General features: G+C 51.1%; 6 protein-coding genes across 6 annotated transcripts in view; 3 read left to right on the top strand and 3 right to left on the bottom strand.

Moving 5' to 3' along the window:
- The window catches only part of GUITHDRAFT_143399 (hypothetical protein), a gene marked incomplete at both ends in the record, with an annotated part of 5,764 nt that extends 2,269 nt beyond the window's left edge, over positions 1-3,495 (bottom strand). Inside the window, 14 exons of the mRNA XM_005826547.1 lie at positions 445-507; positions 748-782; positions 826-949; positions 1,340-1,381; positions 1,523-1,573; positions 1,834-1,874; positions 2,167-2,214; positions 2,260-2,330; positions 2,674-2,719; positions 2,858-2,918; positions 2,970-3,142; positions 3,169-3,194; positions 3,294-3,379; positions 3,439-3,495. Of these exons, the coding sequence (XP_005826604.1) occupies positions 445-507; positions 748-782; positions 826-949; positions 1,340-1,381; positions 1,523-1,573; positions 1,834-1,874; positions 2,167-2,214; positions 2,260-2,330; positions 2,674-2,719; positions 2,858-2,918; positions 2,970-3,142; positions 3,169-3,194; positions 3,294-3,379; positions 3,439-3,495 (924 nt within the window). The remainder of the gene's footprint in view (positions 1-444; positions 508-747; positions 783-825; positions 950-1,339; positions 1,382-1,522; positions 1,574-1,833; positions 1,875-2,166; positions 2,215-2,259; positions 2,331-2,673; positions 2,720-2,857; positions 2,919-2,969; positions 3,143-3,168; positions 3,195-3,293; positions 3,380-3,438) is intronic.
- Positions 3,496-4,679: 1,184 nt separating this feature from the next.
- GUITHDRAFT_164913 (hypothetical protein) lies at positions 4,680-7,559 on the bottom strand (the record flags this gene model as incomplete). The annotated part of the gene is made up of 16 exons (XM_005826546.1): positions 4,680-4,943; positions 4,995-5,072; positions 5,216-5,299; positions 5,352-5,457; positions 5,511-5,554; positions 5,678-5,728; positions 5,779-5,838; positions 5,901-5,969; positions 6,013-6,084; positions 6,138-6,191; positions 6,305-6,367; positions 6,424-6,534; positions 6,588-6,642; positions 6,701-6,816; positions 6,993-7,142; positions 7,197-7,559. The coding sequence occupies 16 exons, from the start codon at positions 7,557-7,559 to the stop codon at positions 4,860-4,862; spliced, it is 1,560 nt and encodes a 519-aa protein (XP_005826603.1). The 3' UTR covers positions 4,680-4,859.
- Positions 7,560-8,450: 891 nt separating this feature from the next.
- Positions 8,451-9,604, top strand: GUITHDRAFT_114349 (hypothetical protein; the record flags this gene model as incomplete). Its single annotated transcript, XM_005826545.1, has 7 exons — positions 8,451-8,524; positions 8,569-8,641; positions 8,693-8,855; positions 9,199-9,285; positions 9,328-9,395; positions 9,458-9,496; positions 9,560-9,604. 7 exons carry the CDS (start codon positions 8,451-8,453, stop codon positions 9,602-9,604), a joined length of 549 nt encoding a protein of 182 aa, XP_005826602.1.
- A 714-nt stretch (positions 9,605-10,318) lies between these two features.
- Positions 10,319-13,675, top strand: GUITHDRAFT_114348 (hypothetical protein; the record flags this gene model as incomplete). The annotated part of the gene is made up of 19 exons (XM_005826544.1): positions 10,319-10,576; positions 10,650-10,757; positions 10,811-10,898; positions 11,041-11,168; positions 11,269-11,318; positions 11,363-11,459; positions 11,736-11,786; positions 11,845-11,925; positions 11,969-12,057; positions 12,136-12,235; positions 12,283-12,342; positions 12,389-12,427; positions 12,482-12,628; positions 12,782-12,812; positions 12,860-12,934; positions 12,984-13,098; positions 13,148-13,221; positions 13,277-13,360; positions 13,644-13,675. The coding sequence occupies 19 exons, from the start codon at positions 10,319-10,321 to the stop codon at positions 13,673-13,675; spliced, it is 1,707 nt and encodes a 568-aa protein (XP_005826601.1).
- A 151-nt stretch (positions 13,676-13,826) lies between these two features.
- On the bottom strand, positions 13,827-14,260 carry GUITHDRAFT_154396 (hypothetical protein). The gene has a single exon (XM_005826543.1). The coding sequence runs from the start codon at positions 14,254-14,256 to the stop codon at positions 13,888-13,890; it is 369 nt and encodes a 122-aa protein (XP_005826600.1). The 5' UTR covers positions 14,257-14,260; the 3' UTR covers positions 13,827-13,887.
- A 1,311-nt stretch (positions 14,261-15,571) lies between these two features.
- On the top strand, positions 15,572-16,591 carry GUITHDRAFT_143394 (hypothetical protein; the record flags this gene model as incomplete). Its single annotated transcript, XM_005826542.1, has 5 exons — positions 15,572-15,736; positions 15,892-15,986; positions 16,204-16,234; positions 16,283-16,341; positions 16,501-16,591. The coding sequence occupies 5 exons, from the start codon at positions 15,572-15,574 to the stop codon at positions 16,589-16,591; spliced, it is 441 nt and encodes a 146-aa protein (XP_005826599.1).
- Positions 16,592-17,692: the final 1,101 nt, after the last annotated feature.

Here is a 17,692-nt window from a genome sequence, read left to right as displayed (position 1 = left end):
GGAGGAGGAGGAGGAGGGGACAAAGGGGATGAGAGAGTGGGGGAAGGAGCACAATGCTCACTTGTTTCCCAAGCTTTGCCCGGTGAATCCGACAGATTTCGGAGGAGGAGCGTTTCTGTCTTGTACTGTCTGATCAAGGAGATGAGAACGGGAGGGCGAGGAGGAGATCGACTACAAGGGACGGGAGCAACGCAAGCTGTTGGATGATTCCTTCAGCCTCCTCCTCTTCATCTTTCTCCTGCGAGGAAAGGGCCACGTGACTGCGGAAAATCGACACAGCAAGATCGAAAGGATCGAGAGGAGAAGTGGAGGGTGGCAGGGGGAGGGGGAAGGATAGAGGACGGAGGAGAGAGGGAGGGAGTGATGTGAGGGGAGGAGGAGGAAACAATGAGAGGAGGGAGGAAGAGAGAACAGGGCAAGGAGCACGGGCAGGGATCGTCTCACCTTGAGCTCATTGAACGCGTCCTCGTCTACTCCCTCGTTGGTGATCTTAAGGACAAAAGGCTCCTGAAACACAAACAGGATGAGTCAAATGCCTCAAGAAATATGAAATCGTCCACTGAAGATCATAGGGTTTCCAACACAAACACACAAATTTTGCGACCAAAGCGTAAACATTCAAAATAAAGGGCAAAGTTTCGAGCTCACGGCCACAAATAATGTGCAATCGCTCGAACGGTTTCATCAGATGAACCATCCCAAAGAACATTCCCAACAAGAAGCAATGAAAGGGCCAACTTCACTCACAATCTCCGCGTCATGACCGTCGGAGTCGTTCCAGTCTTGTCAAAAGCATTAGACGCGACCCTCGACGGCTCCACTGACCCAAGTAAACGTCGTCCGTGTCTCGAATCAATCTGAACCGAGCAATGATCGGCAGGTCGACCAGCGACAAAGACTCTATAAGAATCGTCAGGTCAACGTCCTCAGGTTCCTCAGTCTTGTGTGCCTATCTCCAGATGTTGGCAAAACTCGTCTTCTTGCAGTCTGCGTCATTCATTACGATCAGCCCAACACTTAAACAAACTTCTTCATCATCATACTACCTGTTGAGTTTCTCCTGGAAACTCATTTGCGCTGCAAACACTGAGACAAGCCGAATCCCCTGTTCATCATCATCATCATCACCATCACCATCACCATCACCATCACCATCACCATCACCGCCATCATTAAAAACAACAACGACAACGACAACAAAATTATCAATAACAATCACAACAACAGCAGCAACAACGTGATCATTTCCATCATTATCATCGTGAGTAGTCGTCTCCCTCTTTGCCACACATCTTCATCAAGGAAACATATTGTTACAAGACAACAAATCTTTTCTCACCTCATCGCCGATCTGAAGGTCGGTGAGGTAACTTTTCCCGACCTGTCTCCACATCAACAAACGAAATAGCAACGACGGTGACGTGTCACTTTGAATTCACGGATCGGGAGAGGGGCCATGGCATAACTCTTGTTCTGATCTCCCAATCAACGACAAGTACAAAAACTTTCAATGTGAACAAACCAGGTCTTCGCGATCTTCAATGGCTATCGAGAAGCTTCCAGTGACGTGAATCTGCAAGAAATGTCAGATCATGTTATCATATCATGTTACCATCACGATCACGATCACGATCACGATCAACATCTCTTTAGTGTTTCTCATTGTCATTCATGTAATCATTCTCATTCTCAATCCCATCACCCTCATATCAACATATCGAACAAGAGATTTCCTGCAGAGTTTGCGAGTAACCAGGGTGTCTGCTTCCCTTGACGTATCTCGACTGAAATCATCGTCATTGTCTCATCATACACGAAAACAAAAGATTGAACCAGAACTCCATTGTTGCCAGACTTGACACGCACAAGGGTTCCTGCAAGCAACAAATCTCAGCGCTGATTCCTTCTTGGACCTCCTCCTCCCCTCCCCTCGCCTCTCCTCGCCTCTCCTCGCCTCGCCTCTGCTCTGCTCTGCTCTGCTCTGCTCTGCTCTGCTCTGCTCTGCTCTGCTCTGCTCTGCTCTGCTCTGCTCTGCTCTGCTCTGCTCTGCTCTGCTCTGCTCTGCTCTGCTCTGCTCTGCTCTGCTCTCCTTTCTCATCCCCTCCTCCTCCTCTCCCATTCCTCCTCTCCTCTTCTCCCACCCTCACCTCACTCTCTCAGGCTCACCTTTCTGCTCATCAGTCGAGAAATCCTCTGGCAGGTTGTAGCCTCGAACTGTCCACATCTCACGTTCCCCCTCAACTCAACTGTCCTCCTCACCGGCCTCCAACGCAATCATCCGATCGTTGTTGCGCCGATAGCCATCATACCTCTTGGTCTCTCCATCAACCCTACATTCAAACAGCAATCATGCAAGTTGCCTCCCTTGCTATTGTCATCTCAATCATCTTCATGGTCATCCCCATCATCATTGCCATCATCATCATCATTGCTATCATCGCCATCATCATCGCCATCGTCATCATGATCATGATCATCATGACCATGACCATCGCCATCATCATCATCATCGCCATCATCATCATCATTGCCATTATCATCATCATCGCCATCATCATCATCATCACTGACTTGCTACGCAATCTTGATCGTATCTCTTGTCTCTTCATCGCCATCTTGATGCGTTCCCTAAAACATCATGTGAGATGACGGACTTCGCTTCCAACCTCCGACCTGTTCAGTTCCAAGTTCGTTTCATCCTTGACAACATCAACTTCATCTGATAGAAAATCTCATCATCCCACTTCAAGCTGATCCCTCTCCCTGTCTCTACTCCCTTCTCCTGCTGCTCTCCTTCCTTTCTCCTCATGCTCCTTCCTCCTGCACTCTCCAGCTCCTCCTCTGTCTTCATCCTTACTCTTCAGGCTCAACGAGATATCAAGATGATGTCTCAGCACGCCACCACCCTTGTTTGCCCCCTGCCATGAGTTCACCATACAGCTTCTCCCCTCCTGCTCCTTCCCACTTACCTTCAGCTCTAGAGTCTCGTCCGCCGACCTTCCCCCGCTCATCCTGAATGTCTTCAGCATCCTTCCACCTCCCATGGAGAGTTCAAACCGAGGAAAGATCAATCCTGTCATTCTCAGAGTGCATTTCCCTATAATCCTTGTCTTGTTTTCTCCAATGATGGAGTGAAGCTCGACTGCAACCAACAATCAGTCTCTCCACCATCGCAAGACAACTCATTGATCTGCCTTGCAACGACGTGGCAGAGTTCGGAAAATCAACAAGCAGCCTCGACTCAATGTTTGTCAAAGGACCCTGCACACCATGTCAGATCGGAACTCTCTTACATTCTTCGTGTTACAGTCAGAGTGATTGGATTCGTTCGTTTCTTCGCTTCCCCAGCTCCGAAGGTCAAGATGACGCTTCCTCCAGCCTGAAGGAAGCGTTCGCGTCAAGGTGAGATGGGACATACTTTGACTCGTCTCAAGTCACCTGAAGGTCCTCCCCTTGCAGCCGGTGAACCTGCACTTCTAGAACCAGGCCCGACATGTTGCCTGCTCGATCTCACAGAGACAAACCAGTGATCCTGAAAGACAGACAAGATGGTCAGAAATCGTGTGAGCGAATAGGATGAGGCATCAATGGTTTCTGGTATATCTCATGGAAGAACCACAGCAAAACAGTACGGTCCTCATGCCAGTGCATGCTCATGCTGTTATGTAGGAAAAGGGATGTGGTAGGACAGCATCATGCTGTTATGTAGGAAAAGGGATGTGGTAGGACAGGAAGATAGAAGGTGATGGAAATGATAGTGAGAGAGCATGGGCAAGACAGTCAGTGATCGTAAGATCTCTTGAAGCTCTCGGCGTGACATTACATGTAAACAGCCAAGAAGTGAAAGCATCAGGAAGTTGTTTGACGCTGTTTGTCGACAACAGCATTTCTGTTCAAACTTTCCCCCCCTCTCTCCCTCCTCTCTTCTGTCTCCATCAGTCTCTATTCTGCATGCGCATGCTTCTCTCTCTCTTTCCTTCTCTCTTCCTCTTCTTCCTCCTCATCGCCCATCCTTTACCTCAGACGAACCGCCTTCCCGCCATGATGATGGCCGTTGCTGGTCGTTACGAATCTGTAACGTCAACAATTCGTGATTGGACCCGGTACGCGGTCCGGGGGGCCGGCCCGCCCACTGCGGCACCGGCGAGAACGGAGTTCGGAAGCGCTGACCGGACCGTATCGGACGGATCGCATGCCAGCCGTGCCAGTCAGATAGCGCCGAGTTAACAAAACTGTCCTGTAAACCAAGACGACCCTTACGTGTTTTCGAGACGGCAATGTGACGGAATGTAGTACGTGCGACGAATTGAGGGGCCCGTCTTCCTAAGGTCCTCTCACGAGTCATGTCTTTGTGCCAGGCTTGGGTTTCACATCCTAGCACTGGTGATACAGTCTATCTACCGTGTCTTGTTGCAACTAAGGTCGTTATGATGTCTGCATTACTCGGCACAGTACAAGTCTAACAAACTTGCGGCCTGGCCTCTGTCAAGCGCGCCGGGCGGTCACCGGCCCGGTGACTCGGACGGCCCCGGCGTAACCCCGCCGGGCCCAAGTTTCATGTCAAGAGGAACAGTGAGTATTGAGGGGGTTCAAGGCTCGGCCCGGACTCAGGCCGGATGGCCCGGCGGCGGCCGCTGATGACTCAGCGACGCCTACTAGGCTAGGCGACACATTTCAGTCACGGTGAAATGTAACTTTAACATGCCATTAAGCTTGATGGCTTTTTCATGTTCAATTTTTCAAATCAGCCGCCGGCCGGTCGCAAGTCAACTTGCTGCCTAACTGCCACGGAGAACTCTAAGTTCTCGACCGCCTTTCAAGTTCTCGACCGCTTTCAAGTTCTCGACCGCCTGGTCTCCTCAGTTCTGGGGGCGATCCCACTGAGTAGCCTGCGTGTTGGCGTTGTAGTAGTAGTCTCTTCCGGTGGCCTCGTCCTTGAACATCTTGAGGAGAGTCTGGTAAGGAGGAGGAAGACGCTGAAGATGTACGCTCACCTGCCATCCTGCCGGAAGGGCGGCGGCGGCGGAAGCTTGGGGAGGGGCGGAGGAAGGGGAAGAGATGAATCCGCGAATCTGCAGTAAGGAGGAGGGAAGGGAGTGGGAAGGGAGAGGCGGAAGGGAGGGGGGAGAGAGGAAAGGCGTGGCGAGGCGAGAAGAGCAGGAGATCACAAGTCTTGTCAGAGTCTCCTCGATCACAGGTCTGCTCGAAGGATCACCGTGTCATAGACGGATTCAGGGTAGTCCATCTGCACTTGAAACCCTGCGCTCCCTGGGACGGCCTTGAACGTCTTCCCGGTCTCCTGCACTCATCTCTCTCAGCTGGACGTCCTCCCAACCTGCACCCCAGCTGACCTCTGCCCAGCTGTTCGCCTCCTCCGAGCTGAGGTACTTGTCGTTGGTTCCCCAGGCCACCAACACGGGCAGCTTGCTCGAGCTCGCCATCTTGGTGACGCGGGAGCTGGAGATGAGTCAGCTAGCGCTCCAGGAACGAGCCCAGGAGCTGCTGCTCACAGGATAGCGTCATGGTCGTAGCGCTTCATGGCATCAACTACAGCCTGTAAAGGAGGAGGAAGAGGAGGAGGAGAAGGAGGAGGAAGAGGAGGAGGGAGGAGGAGGAGGAGGAAGAGGAGGAGGAGGAGTCGAGGTTAGAACATAGATGGTAGGACGTTGAATTTCACCAATCCCGGCATCATGCTTTCAAGGAAGGGTTCGCGATAACGATCAGCATCCTGCGCATGTTCGCTCAGCATTGCGGGGGAGGAGAGTGGGAGTCACTGACAGCGACGTCCATGGCGTAGGCGCTGCCGGCCTCAAGGAACCTCTCAGCTCTCATGGCGTCCTGTTGGCAAGAGGAAGAAGTCAGTTCTGTCGCTGGAAGAGGTAGAGAAGGCGGCGGATCACCTGAGCGACGAAGGAGGAGACGAAGGGAAGCTTGTACTGCTGCAGCTCAAAGGGAAGTTTGGTTCCGGTCTGATTGCAGTCAAACTCTGTGGGAAGCTGCCTTGAGATTCACCTTGATCGGGGTGTTGAGCACAACAATCTTGTCAATCCTGTCCGGGTTTTCGAACGCCCACAGAAGAGCATACTACAAACACTTCATCAGCCCTTGAACAAGCCTCTCATTAGCAAGGATCTTACCTGGCTGTACACGAAACCTTGAACAACAAGGGTAACTCGTGGAACATTTACGGCCTGCGGTGCACAACTTGTCATCCGAACTTCACGTGTCAACAAGGAGAGGATGTGCATGGTGGAGGATGAGAGATGAGAAACAAGGGGCTGAGGTGAAATTTCAATCCTCCTACATCAAGAAAGCTGCTGAAAACTTGCTTGATATCCTTCTCGCTCCATTCAAAGTCAAACCCTGGCTGCAGGCAAGGTCGTCAAACTCACAACCAACGTCAAAAAACCAACAAGGTCTGACCTGCGGCCAGGCAGAGTAACCAGATCCTGGCATGTCGAGCGCAAGACACGGTTGACCCTGCGATGAAACTTTGTTCATCAATTCCCTCCACGACCAACTGTGATCCAAGATCTGTCCTGCATCGTCAGCCCTAGCAAGAAACCTCCTCCTTCAGGTTTCCTCACCCCGTGAACCATCAGCACGGGGCTGAGTCTGCTGTTCTCAACATCGCCCATCTGTCTGGTATCATTCAACCAGAGTTTAGCACCCTCACCGTCCCCAACAATGACTGAAGCACCTGTAGTAAATCTTCAGGGCGTTGCCGTTCTTGCCAGGAATCGTCGTCTCCCGGCTTTCTGCAGTCTTCCCCTTTCCACGAAGTGCGATCATCATCTCTCCGACATTTCCTCCCCCCTGAAGCAGTGAGATCAGACAGGCTTGCGTCAGGGACGAAGCTTGATGGGAAGGAGGCAGAGGTAACAAATTAGAGGACGGTCAGTGATGATTCAGGGTAGGGGACGAGAAGCAAAAACGAGAGGAGAACAAGACTTCATAGAGGGAGAGATCAGCAGGATAAAGTACAAGCTTACAGCAGCGCTATTGATGAATTCTGTATCGTAAATGGCGTTCTTGCTAGAGGGGTTGTTGTTCGCCCAGCCAAAGAGGCCCTTCGCGTTCTCGCCATAGTTTCCATCCTGAATGGCAAACCCTTCCTTTCCTGAGCCGGCCAAGTTCGACGGCTGTTCATACAAGAGTTACATTATGGATGCGGCTCGTCACTCGCTCCTCCTCACCGTGGTAGCCTTCTGTTGCGAAAATTCCTGGTCCATCTCTGCCAGTAGTCTCTGCCGCTCTTCTCTCTCCTTCCTGATCTTCTCCTCTCTTTCCAGTCTTGCAGCTTCTCTTTGCATCCTCTCCTCCTCTGTCCAGCGCATTGCAAGCCCGACTACGCTGGGTTTCGCTGATCTCGCCAGGCACGATCGTCCGACGTTGCGAATGGGTGAACCCAGGCTCTTCATGGATCCAAGAGTGTGCCTGGTAGCTAGGAAACAGGAAGGAGCAGGAGCCCAGGCCATGCTGCATCCTATCATCGCCATGCCATAGCAGATCACCAGCATCTTCGTCGCCTCCTCCTTAGCCATCGCACCCCACGCCATGACTCCAAACTTGTAAGAGCGTACCTCACACCCCTAAGTACCCCACCCCTGTAGTGAATTCTGAACCCACCAGTAATCCATGGGGGCACGACTACCCTACCTGGAAAAGACATGAAGCAATTGCTCACCCCTACCCCCTTCCTTCATTCATATTACTTCGCTCGAACTGTATTTTTGACTACCCCATAGTGCGCAAACTGAGTTGCTGCTACCTACCCCCATGACCTTATGACCCCACCCGATTGACGCTGACCCTACCCACCCCAGTCCATTTCTACACACTTCAGTTTAGTTCTTTAATCTAAACCTAGTCCACTACCCCACCCTACCTTTCATATCACAATTATGTTGAAAATTCACGGTGGTACCATACACCCACCCATTTTATAATTCTTAAGAGGGTGGGGTAGCACACGCCCTGGCAGGGATTTTGTCAATGAAGAGGGATTTTAGAGATCATGCTGAGCGAGGGTGGAGGAGGGCAGAGAAGAAGATGCAAGGATAGGATAACAAGATGTGAAGACAAGGGAAAGAAGCATGTTGAGACAGGTAGAGACGAGTTGTAGTTGAGACAGGTAGAGACGAGTTGTAGTTGAGACAGGTAGAGACGAGTTGTAGTCTTCAGAGAGCAGGATACCTCAGACAACAGTACCAAAAATTTGCAGATCGAGGGATGGTGTTTGTGTCAGTCAAGATGGGATTCAGGCTATCATTTCAAATCACGGGGGAATACAGGGAAACGAAAGAAGATAGCAAATGGCACACGTAGGAAGCGTTCGAGAAGAGACCTTGACATAGTGCAATGGACAGGAACTTTCGAAGCGCAAGTACGCAGAATCCTATCGGATTTCAAAGGTGTCTCCACAGAATGATATATTGAGTCAAGACGCAATGCTGGCTAAGTTTTGCCGGCTGAACCACACTTTCCACGTGCCTGTCTACAAAGATGGGCCAGATTGGTTCAGGTAAGGCGACGTGCGAGTTTGTCATGGGTGAGATTCTTGGACAGCTTTTGGACGCATGCTCTGGGCTTCGTGCTCAGTCTGATAGGCCTCCTGTTGTTAGTGTTGAAAGCATCTACGGTAGGCGCGGCATTGAAGTTTCTGTTGGGCTGACTGGGGGGCGATGAGCAGCCCATTTCGCAGTTTTCATGCGGTTTGTATGGCTGCTGCATGTGCGTTCTCTTCTTTGCCAGCGCTCTCCATCACATGGTCAAGAGGCCTGCGGGGAGAGAGATGTCGGATCTCCTTCGTCGCTTCGATCACATCTCGATCTATCTTTTCATCGCAGGGAGCTGTAAGACATGACTGCCCACTGCTCGTCTTTTCACTTTTCTCCGATTCTCTTCTGACTGTTGTCCACACTAGACCGATTCTCTTCTGACTATTGTCCACACTAGACACGCCGATCTGCATGCTTTCTTTGAGGACCAGGGCCGCTACCTACCTGCTTGCGATCGTTTGGAGTTTGACCATCGCTGGGATAGTGCAGAAATCCACTCTCCAGGTTAGAGAACGAATCGACGTGGAGGTCCAAACAAGTTGACCCTCTCGCAGTTCTCTCCGCGATGGGCCACCATTGGAACTTGTCTGAGCTCCCTGTTTCTTTGTCCAACAAGCTCACTCTTCTTGCCGTCCAGATGTCTTCCAGGGATGGATCTGTCTTTTCTTGTGGACCCCTCTCCACCAGGCCTTCTCCCCAGACGAGATTCACTACTTAGTCGCGGGTGAACGTTCTGTGACCATGATCGCCATCTCAAGAGCAGCAGGCGGCCTCCTTTACACTCTTGGCGCTTTCGTCTATGCCACCAAGTTCCCCGATCCCTTGCCCAACGTGGTGAGATGCCTTGTGCAAATCATGATTGCACGTAACTTGCTTGTCACTCATGACGTTTGCAGGTTGGCTTTCATGGTCTGTGGCACCTCTTCGTGCTCCTGGTCTCTTTCTGTCTTCCTTCTCTCTCAAGCCCCTCAGCCGTTGATTGACTTGTTCCGCTTTAGGGAGCTTCGCAACACTTCTGGTTCATCTACAAATTTGTAGCCTAAGATCCTAATCAACATCAGACCTCCAGTCACAGTAGCCTACTGTCACTGCGAGCCTGCTGTAGAACTAACTAGATCAGTAGAGCCAAACTACTACCTAATAGAACTAAACCAGTTCAGACTCGTCACTTGAAATCACGCCGCCCTCAGAGCTAGCATGATCCGACCGGCACCGAGTGTCGCCCGGGCCAGTTCCTCAGTTCAACTTGGCAAGTTTCAAGTTTTTGTGTACCGAGGCCGGCCGGTCACTGACCTGTACCGTACGCTGGGGCGGCCGGGCCCGCCGCCGGGTCCGGGTCCGATCCGATCAGTGCAGAGTCTGACCGTGGCCGCATTGAAAAAGTCCAGATATAAAAGTTTACTCAAAGAGTAATGGTTATGAGATAAAATCCCACGTCATTCAAATATAAAAATATTTAAAATGATTGTACCAGTTCGTCCGAGAGATGTCCGTACAAATCTCGCAGGTGGGTAATAAAACTAAAACCCACATATATTGAGTAGCGGCCCCCCGCCATGGCAGCAGTTTTGTGCCTCGTGGCACTAATGGCGCTGCCTTCCGCATCTTCAGGAGCCCCTCTCCGCCTCCCCTCCCCCGCCTTTCCTTCTTCTTCTTGCTCCATCCCTCCATCCTCCTCTTCCTCCTCCTTGTCCTCTCGATCCTTCTCTCCCGTTTCTCGCATTGCAGCCTTTGCCTCCCCATTTATCTTTCCAAACATGCTCCGTGGATTTTCTCGTCCATCGATATCGCAGCTATGCATGCAGCAAGAGCCCAAAGGCCCACGAAAGAGGAGCTCTCGCAAGAGATACGGTTCTCAGCTCCCTGGATTGACGGGAAGGCCATTGGGGAAGGCAAAGAGGAAGCTCCTGGAAAGACTGGATAACGAGGAGGAGGAGCTGGATACTGTGCGCGATGAGCTCAAGAAGAGACTGGCCGAAGAGAGAGATACAAGTACAGCTTGGACGAAGACCAAGGTATGCTGATTCTTTATGTGATCACCTCCGAGTTTCTCTCGACCCCGACGTGTCCGACTGACCCCTTCGTCAGGAATTCCTGGATATTCAACAGAGGTGGAGTAAAGAATTTAACAGTCCTAGCAAGGACACTGATGAAGACGACATTGTTGGAAACACCAACGTGTTTGAGTGGAAGCAGGTGAGCTAGATCAAGTAGGCGGATGCAGCTCATGATATTCACGTCAAACTCAGGTGAAGGATCCTGAGAGCGGCGATGTGTACTTCTGGAACATCAACACCGACGAGACGACGTGGGACGTCCCAGAGGGAGTGGAGGCAAGTGTTTCTTGTGTTGTTTCTTGTGTTGCTTTTTGTGTTGCTTCCTTGGACGTTTGTCAACTCCCTCCATAGCGTGCATTGACATCTCCGATAGGTTTTGGGAGATCTCACCCCCTTCAGGGGTTTGACGATGACCATTGCAGGCAAGACGACAGCAAGAGTTTGTTTCCTTCTCAACCGTTTCTTCGCAGACCCAGCAGGAACAGAGGGAGTCAAATGGATCTGCACACAGAAGACAACGGGACATGCCCACAACGGCATCTTCTTTGAGGTTGTCTAACGAGGGATATCCCTTTCCCTACTCCTCCCGCCTTCAATTTCCTTAGATGCAAGAGTCCCGATTAGTATGCACTGCCTCACAAGCACTCCAGGTCCAAGCGAAAAGCGCTGATGTCTACATCACTGGCGTGAGGACGGGCAGGTAGGACGTGCGCTGGACAGTCATGAACATGACGAGCTGGACAGTCATGAACATTCCGACATCTACGTCACCAAGTATCGAGTGTTCGTGCGAGATGGGCCATCTTATGGCCACGAAATGTCGAAGTCAGGATGGAAGCAGGTGCTGGCTCTTGTGTGATCATCGTAGATTCGTCGATTCTCCTCTATTACTGGAATTGTTGTTTATCCGTGATTTCTTTCCTGAATACTTCCTTTCGTTGAATTTCGCTCATGGAAGCTGTCATCGCTCTTTGCTTGTTTATTCCTTACCGCTTTTATCGTTATTTCTGGATGGTTCGTTGTCGTTACATTTCCCTGTAGCTCCTTTCTGTCTCCTGCTCACCAAACTTGCTCTTTCGACATTTTTCTTCCTTTCCCACTGATCTTCTTTGTGCAGGTTGGCATGAAGAATGTGAAGGCGTTGGTCAAGAGAGTGGGCCCCAAAAAGGTGAGCAGATCTGTCCCTCAGAACTCTCCTGGGCTGACCTTCCTAACCCTTATGTCAGTGGGATGCTTTTGGGTTTCCAAGGCAAGTGAAGAGGACGGTGGAAGGGGTCAACAAGCTACTTCCTTCGATCTCAGACCTTGTGAGAGTGCTTGTGATCGAAGCCAAAGATGACGAGCTGATAGGATGAAAACCCGGAGCTTTTTTACGGCCCGCTGCCTCTCACTGAAGCTATCCGTGTACCTGCCGGTCAGACAGTCTCGATTGCCATCTGGTGAGGACTTTTTGAGTTTCTACTGTGTCTGCAAGCTTGTCAGCTCTCGTGTTGGAGGTTGACTGGCAAATCATTAAGGTGTGAAGACATGCTGGGGATCATCTTGAGGAAGAAGGACCCTTGGATGAACAACGGGAGACGTCGGACAAGGCGTTACGTGGGAGGATTTTTTGACAAGGTGACGTCACTGGGCTGATTTTGATAGAGTGATGTTTGTTTCTCAAGGGAGAAGTCACTGACGAGAATGTCGATATGACCTTGAGGTCGGGCCTCGTTCCGACAGAGGTGAATTCATTTGACCTCCAACACTACAGCTGACGAATCTTTGCAGGCAATTTTTTCAAAGGTTTTGAATCCTGAGGGATACATGGTGCTGCTTTTGTTGACAACCAGGGTTCCCGTCCTTGCTGACCTGTGTCACCAGGGATTCGTTGGAGTATTGGAGTACGTTCTAGACAAGAACTTTGTTCCAGAATTTCCCAGCCCAGAAAACTTGGAAGGAGAAGATTTGGAAGACGAGGAGCTAACTCAAGATGGGACTGCAAATACGAGTGAGGAGGCGTCGCCTGAGGTATTCGTTGTCCTCTCCTTGTACCTACTGGATTTTTCCTGCACTGCCCTTCCCTTCCCTTCCCTTCCCTTCCCTTCCCTTCCCTTCCCTTCCCTTTCCTGCTCCTCTCAACTTCATTCATTCATGTTGCTTTTCTTCTCATTCATCCCCCAGGCATTGAACGAGGACTTGCTCGGAGACGAAGGTAAGGATCAGACAGCAACAAAGTCTCCGATGGCTCACTCATCGCAGAAGAGGAGGAACAGGAAGAGCTAGACGAAGAAGCGATCAAGGCATTGAACGAGGGCCCTCAGCATCTTTTCTTTGGTCCTCCTCCTGCTTGTTCAGCACGATCAACCCTGACTCAAGTGCTAAGGCGGGGACAAGGAGGGGAGCCAGAAGTCAGGAGCTGAAGGACAGGTCGAGCTCTTTCTGGGCTGCTTCCTCAACGACAAGGATCTCGGGGAGCTCGCCATCGACGCGTCCACAGAGTGAGCAGATCTCAGAGTGCAGGCCAGCCCGTTGCTAACTACAAGTCAGCTGGGAAGAGCTGAAGACTGAGCTGGAGGATCTGGTGGGGTCGCCTGCCTCATTCACTTACCAGCGTCCAGACAGTCAGTGTCCCGTTTTACCTCGAGTGTCTCTCGCTCACTCCGTCCCGTCCTCTAGGTGACAAGACCGTCAAAGTCAATGATGAGAAGAGCTGGGCTGCTTGCAAGGACCTTCTCACCGATCCTCAGATGGACCTCGAAGGTGGTTCCCTCCTTGTCGCCTCCCCCCTCCTGTCGTGCCCTTGCCCCGCTCTCTCCTCATAGATTTTGTTTTTCTCTCCATCCCCCTTCGCTCGCTCTCCTCCGTTCTTCGTACCCTACTCTCCCTCCCTTCTCCCTCAGTTCTTTGTCTTCCTACCCTCCATCCCTTGCTTTTCCGTTTCTCCTCTCCTCCCTTCACCTCTCTTCCCTACCCTCTCCTCATTCTCATACTCCTAGTCCTCTTCCAGTATCTCATTCTCTTCAAACCTCACGTTGTTGTCCAGGCTACATAGAAATCGACATCATCAAGCAGTGAGCTGCTGTTTACGGTGGCTTTTGCTGCTCTGCTGCTCCTTCCCAGCAGACCTCCACCTATCCGCCCCTCTCTTCAAGGTTTCCACGATGATGCAGCAAGGAAGGCCAACATGTGGTGCATAGATCAGATAAGAGATGCAGTTGATAGAGAGGATGGTGAAGTATCTTTACATATATCAGTACGTGAAGTCTATAACCTACTGGTAGACACGCTTAGGGACACTGACCGCGGGTGACCTGCCATGTCGCCACGTTGGTTCCTCCTGCAGGCAAGGCAACACACTGTCCGATGTTGCCAGCCAGGGAGGAGACGAGCGTTGGGTTGAAGCGAGCAGCGACGTACGTATGCGTGTCGGCTGCCCCTGCCGCCACCAGGGGAGCAGAAGGGCGCTTCATTCCAGCGTTGCTCAGGTAGACCTGTCCTGGAGGGCAGGGAGCGTTTTGATCGTAGATGAGGACGTCGGGGTCAGCCTCAGCAATCACTGGAGCCTTGTAGCAGGACTTAGGGGGAGAGTCTTGCGCCACGTGAAGGGCGCAGGCGAGGGAGACGAGGGAGAGGAGCAGGAGAGATCGAGCAAGCATGCCTGTCCAACAGAACAAGTAAGTCAAAGAGGCCTAGGAGAGGGATTTTGGCACATATTTGTCACTGCCACTGCCGCTGCCTAAACTATGAAACTCGTCAATGCATGGCTGCCTAATATCCTCTTATCTCTACCTATTTCCATCTCTTTAGAAAAAAATTCTGCTTCTCTCGCATGTCTCCTTGTAATATCAAAACGGCGGCTTATCATCCAACAACTTCCTTCCTCCAAGTCGCTCCTGGCTCGTATTACTTTCCTGTCTTCTCTTCCACTCCATCTTCCTTTCCTCTTCCTCTTCCTCTTCCTCTTCGTCTTCATCCCCTCTCCCTCTTCTCCCTCCCCTCTCCTATCCCCTCCCCTCCTCGCCACTTCTCTCCTCTACTCATTTCCTTATCCAATTTCAGACTCCACCTGCCACCACCCACCTAATCGAGTACCCTTCCAGTTTCACACCCATCTTCTCATACCCTACCTCCAGATTTACGATTAAGTACCCAGTACTTATACACGATCTCTTTATCTTTTTGGACCCCTACCCCTTGATTTAAGGTGCCAAGCACCTGGGCAGTCAGCATTGGGGTAAACACGACCAGGGTAGTAAATTTGACGGAAGAGGTATGATGAAGGGGGTACAGGTTAAAGAAGAGGTACTTACTACCTGGTAATTCTCCCCTCCAAAGTACCCCTACTTTTCATCATGGCAGGGTGCTGACCCACCCCTCCCACACACATCCCCTGCTAAACATGCAAACGTCGCTTATCTTTCCACCCCTGTCCCATCCTCCCAGCTGGGTGGCTGACGGTTATTATCAGGCTATTTCGTAACGGTTAGCCTCTCGCCCGGAGTCTGCCCGGCCGGGCCCGACCGCGGGCCGCCGGGGCCCGGTTGAAAATGTGCAGTGCAGCACCGGACCAACCAGCTAAAGGTTTATATGAGCATGGCATGTGCGGCCAAGGGAACGAGTGAGTGAGAAAGGAGAGAGGAAGAGGAAGAGGAAGAGGAAGAGGAAGAGGAAGAGGAGAAAGACAGATCCAGTGACCAAGGACCGGCACAAGTTGGACAAAACCAGAAGAAAGAAACCCCACCAACCTACATGAGGTTGAATTCGAAGTAGATTGACAGGCTCTGCTTCATTTGAGCAAAGGAGAGGGGAAGGAAGAGGGAGAGAAAGAAGAGAACCGACAGGCAAAGGCAAGAGATTGCTATTCGTCAAAGCAGCGGGCGCTCTCGCTGCCCATGGCTTCTATGTCGAGAGTTTCACAACTGCAGAATGAGAAGCCAATTTCACAATCCAGGTGAGCAAAGAGCTTGAACGATGCTTGCAGCCCTGAACCATCTTGCCTGCAGGAAGTTACTGGCCCTGCTCTCGCTCCTGTCGCTCGTCTCAACCTTCCTTGCTCCCCTCCTCGTTCACAAGCTCCTTCCCTTCACGCTGGGATCTCGGGTCTTGTTGTCGGACTCGCTACAACCCTTGTACACGGTGAGGACAGGGAGGAGGAGAGGGGATGAGAAGAGAGAAGAGAAGAGAAGAGAAGAGAGAGAGAGAGAGAGAGAGAGAGAGAGAGAGAGAGAGAGAGAGAGAGAGAGAGAGCGAGAGGGGAGGGAGGGGATGTAGAAATAACGAGATTGGTGCAGGGCGAGTTGACTCTCTCCAACTTGTCATGCTTTCTGTTCTACACGTGCTGGTTACGTGTAACGTCACTTGCTGTCAATCCCAGACATAAGATCAGGTTGCTGCCTGCCTGCTTGCCTGCTTGCCTACCTGCCTACCTGCCTGCCTACCTCAGTTCATTTACCTTCATTCCTTCCTCCCTCCCTCCTCTTCATCTGACATCAGTCAGTCAGTCAGTCAGTCAGTCAGTCAGCCAGTCAGTCAGCCAGTCAGTCAGTCAGTCAGTCATTTTTCTGTTGTCCTTCTTTTGTCTATTCTCACTCGCTTTCCATCAGGCTTGAGACAGCTGCGAATTGGATCTCGCCAGTGCGCTTATTGACAAAATTCATCGGAGCAAACTCACTATCTTTGCAGGTTGTCATCATGAACGCTTTTTTCCCTCTCATCTTCCAGATCTTTCTCATCGTCATCAGGTTGAATTCTCTTGTGTAAGTCCTGGCCTGACATGTGCCTGTCTTGGAAAAAATATCTTGGAAAAAAATGCTCCAGCTGTTATGGATTGCAAGAATATGGCGACATCATGGAGCGAGGGTACCAGAAAGACAATTCTGAACACAACACAACAACAACAGAAACAACAACATCGTCGACATCTCCGTCATCATCAACAACACCAGCAGCACTCTCAACATCGGCTTCATCAACATGGCCAAAAATGCATGAGATCAGTCGTTGTCTTCGTTTGCATTCCTTGAACCTCTTAATCGGAGGCTCCTCCCTCTTCGGGTTGCTTTTCCTCCATTTTCTCTCGTCCTCTGATTCTTCTTCCTCTAGGTCCTGGACTTTCTTTGTCGGATCAATCTTTTTCTCCCTCTTTGTCCTCGTTGTGTCTTCATCCAGCGATCGGCAAACTTTACGAGAGGTCCCTCTTCTCCTTGTTTTCACCTGCTCCTGCTCCTGCTCCTGCTCCTGCTCCTGCTCCTGCTCCTGCTCCTGCTCCTGCTCCTGCTCCTTTGCCTGCCCCTCTTGCTTCTCCTGCTCCTGCTCCTTGATCCCTCGTGCCTCCCTCCTCCACCTTCTCCTCCGCTGGCTCGATCTCTCTCGTTTCTTCGCTCTTGACCTTTGGCACCTTCTTCTCTCTTGACAAACTTTGCAGAGCGGGAGGTTAAGAGTGTTGGGGTTGATGTACGTCTCAGTGATGTCAGGACTGGCAAATGTAAGATGCTGCTGCTGCTGCTGATGATGATGATGACGATGACGATGACGATGACGATGACGATGACGATGATGATGATGATGATGAGAAGGAGGAGGAAGATGTTTTAGCTGACCATCATCTCAAGATGTTGTGCTTCGGTCCCAACGGTCATGGATGGATCCTCGTTTGTCTCTCTTGTTCCTGGATCGGAGATGGAGGTCAAAAAGGGAGGGGGGGGAGGAGGAGGAGGAGGAAGAAGAAGAATAGATTCTGACTTTTCTTTGGTTCCAGGTGCTTATTTCATCGGGGGGAAGTACGGGAGGCACAAGTGTCATCCAGCTGTACTCAAGTCTTGTAACCTGTCTAAATTTTCTCAGCTTGCTGACAGGTCAGCGCGGGGAAGAGCTGGGAAGGGATTTTTGCTGAGGGCTTCTGGGCGATTGTAAGACGGTAAATGTCAACTGAAAAAAAAGTCAGAAGAGCTCGCAGGTGACATGCTTTGGAATTCGATGGATTCAGTTGTCATGGAGAGAAGGGTAATCTTGAATACATGTAGTGCTGATAGATGAGAAGGAGAAAATGGGTGGAAGGGAAGGGAAGGGAAGGGAAGGGAAGGAAGGAAGGAA

Source organism: Guillardia theta (assembly GCF_000315625.1).
Source record: "Guillardia theta CCMP2712 unplaced genomic scaffold GUITHscaffold_74, whole genome shotgun sequence".
NCBI lineage: Eukaryota > Cryptophyceae > Pyrenomonadales > Geminigeraceae > Guillardia > Guillardia theta.
Note: the sequence above shows the minus strand (reverse complement) of the source record. Positions and strands in the feature narration are given on the sequence as shown.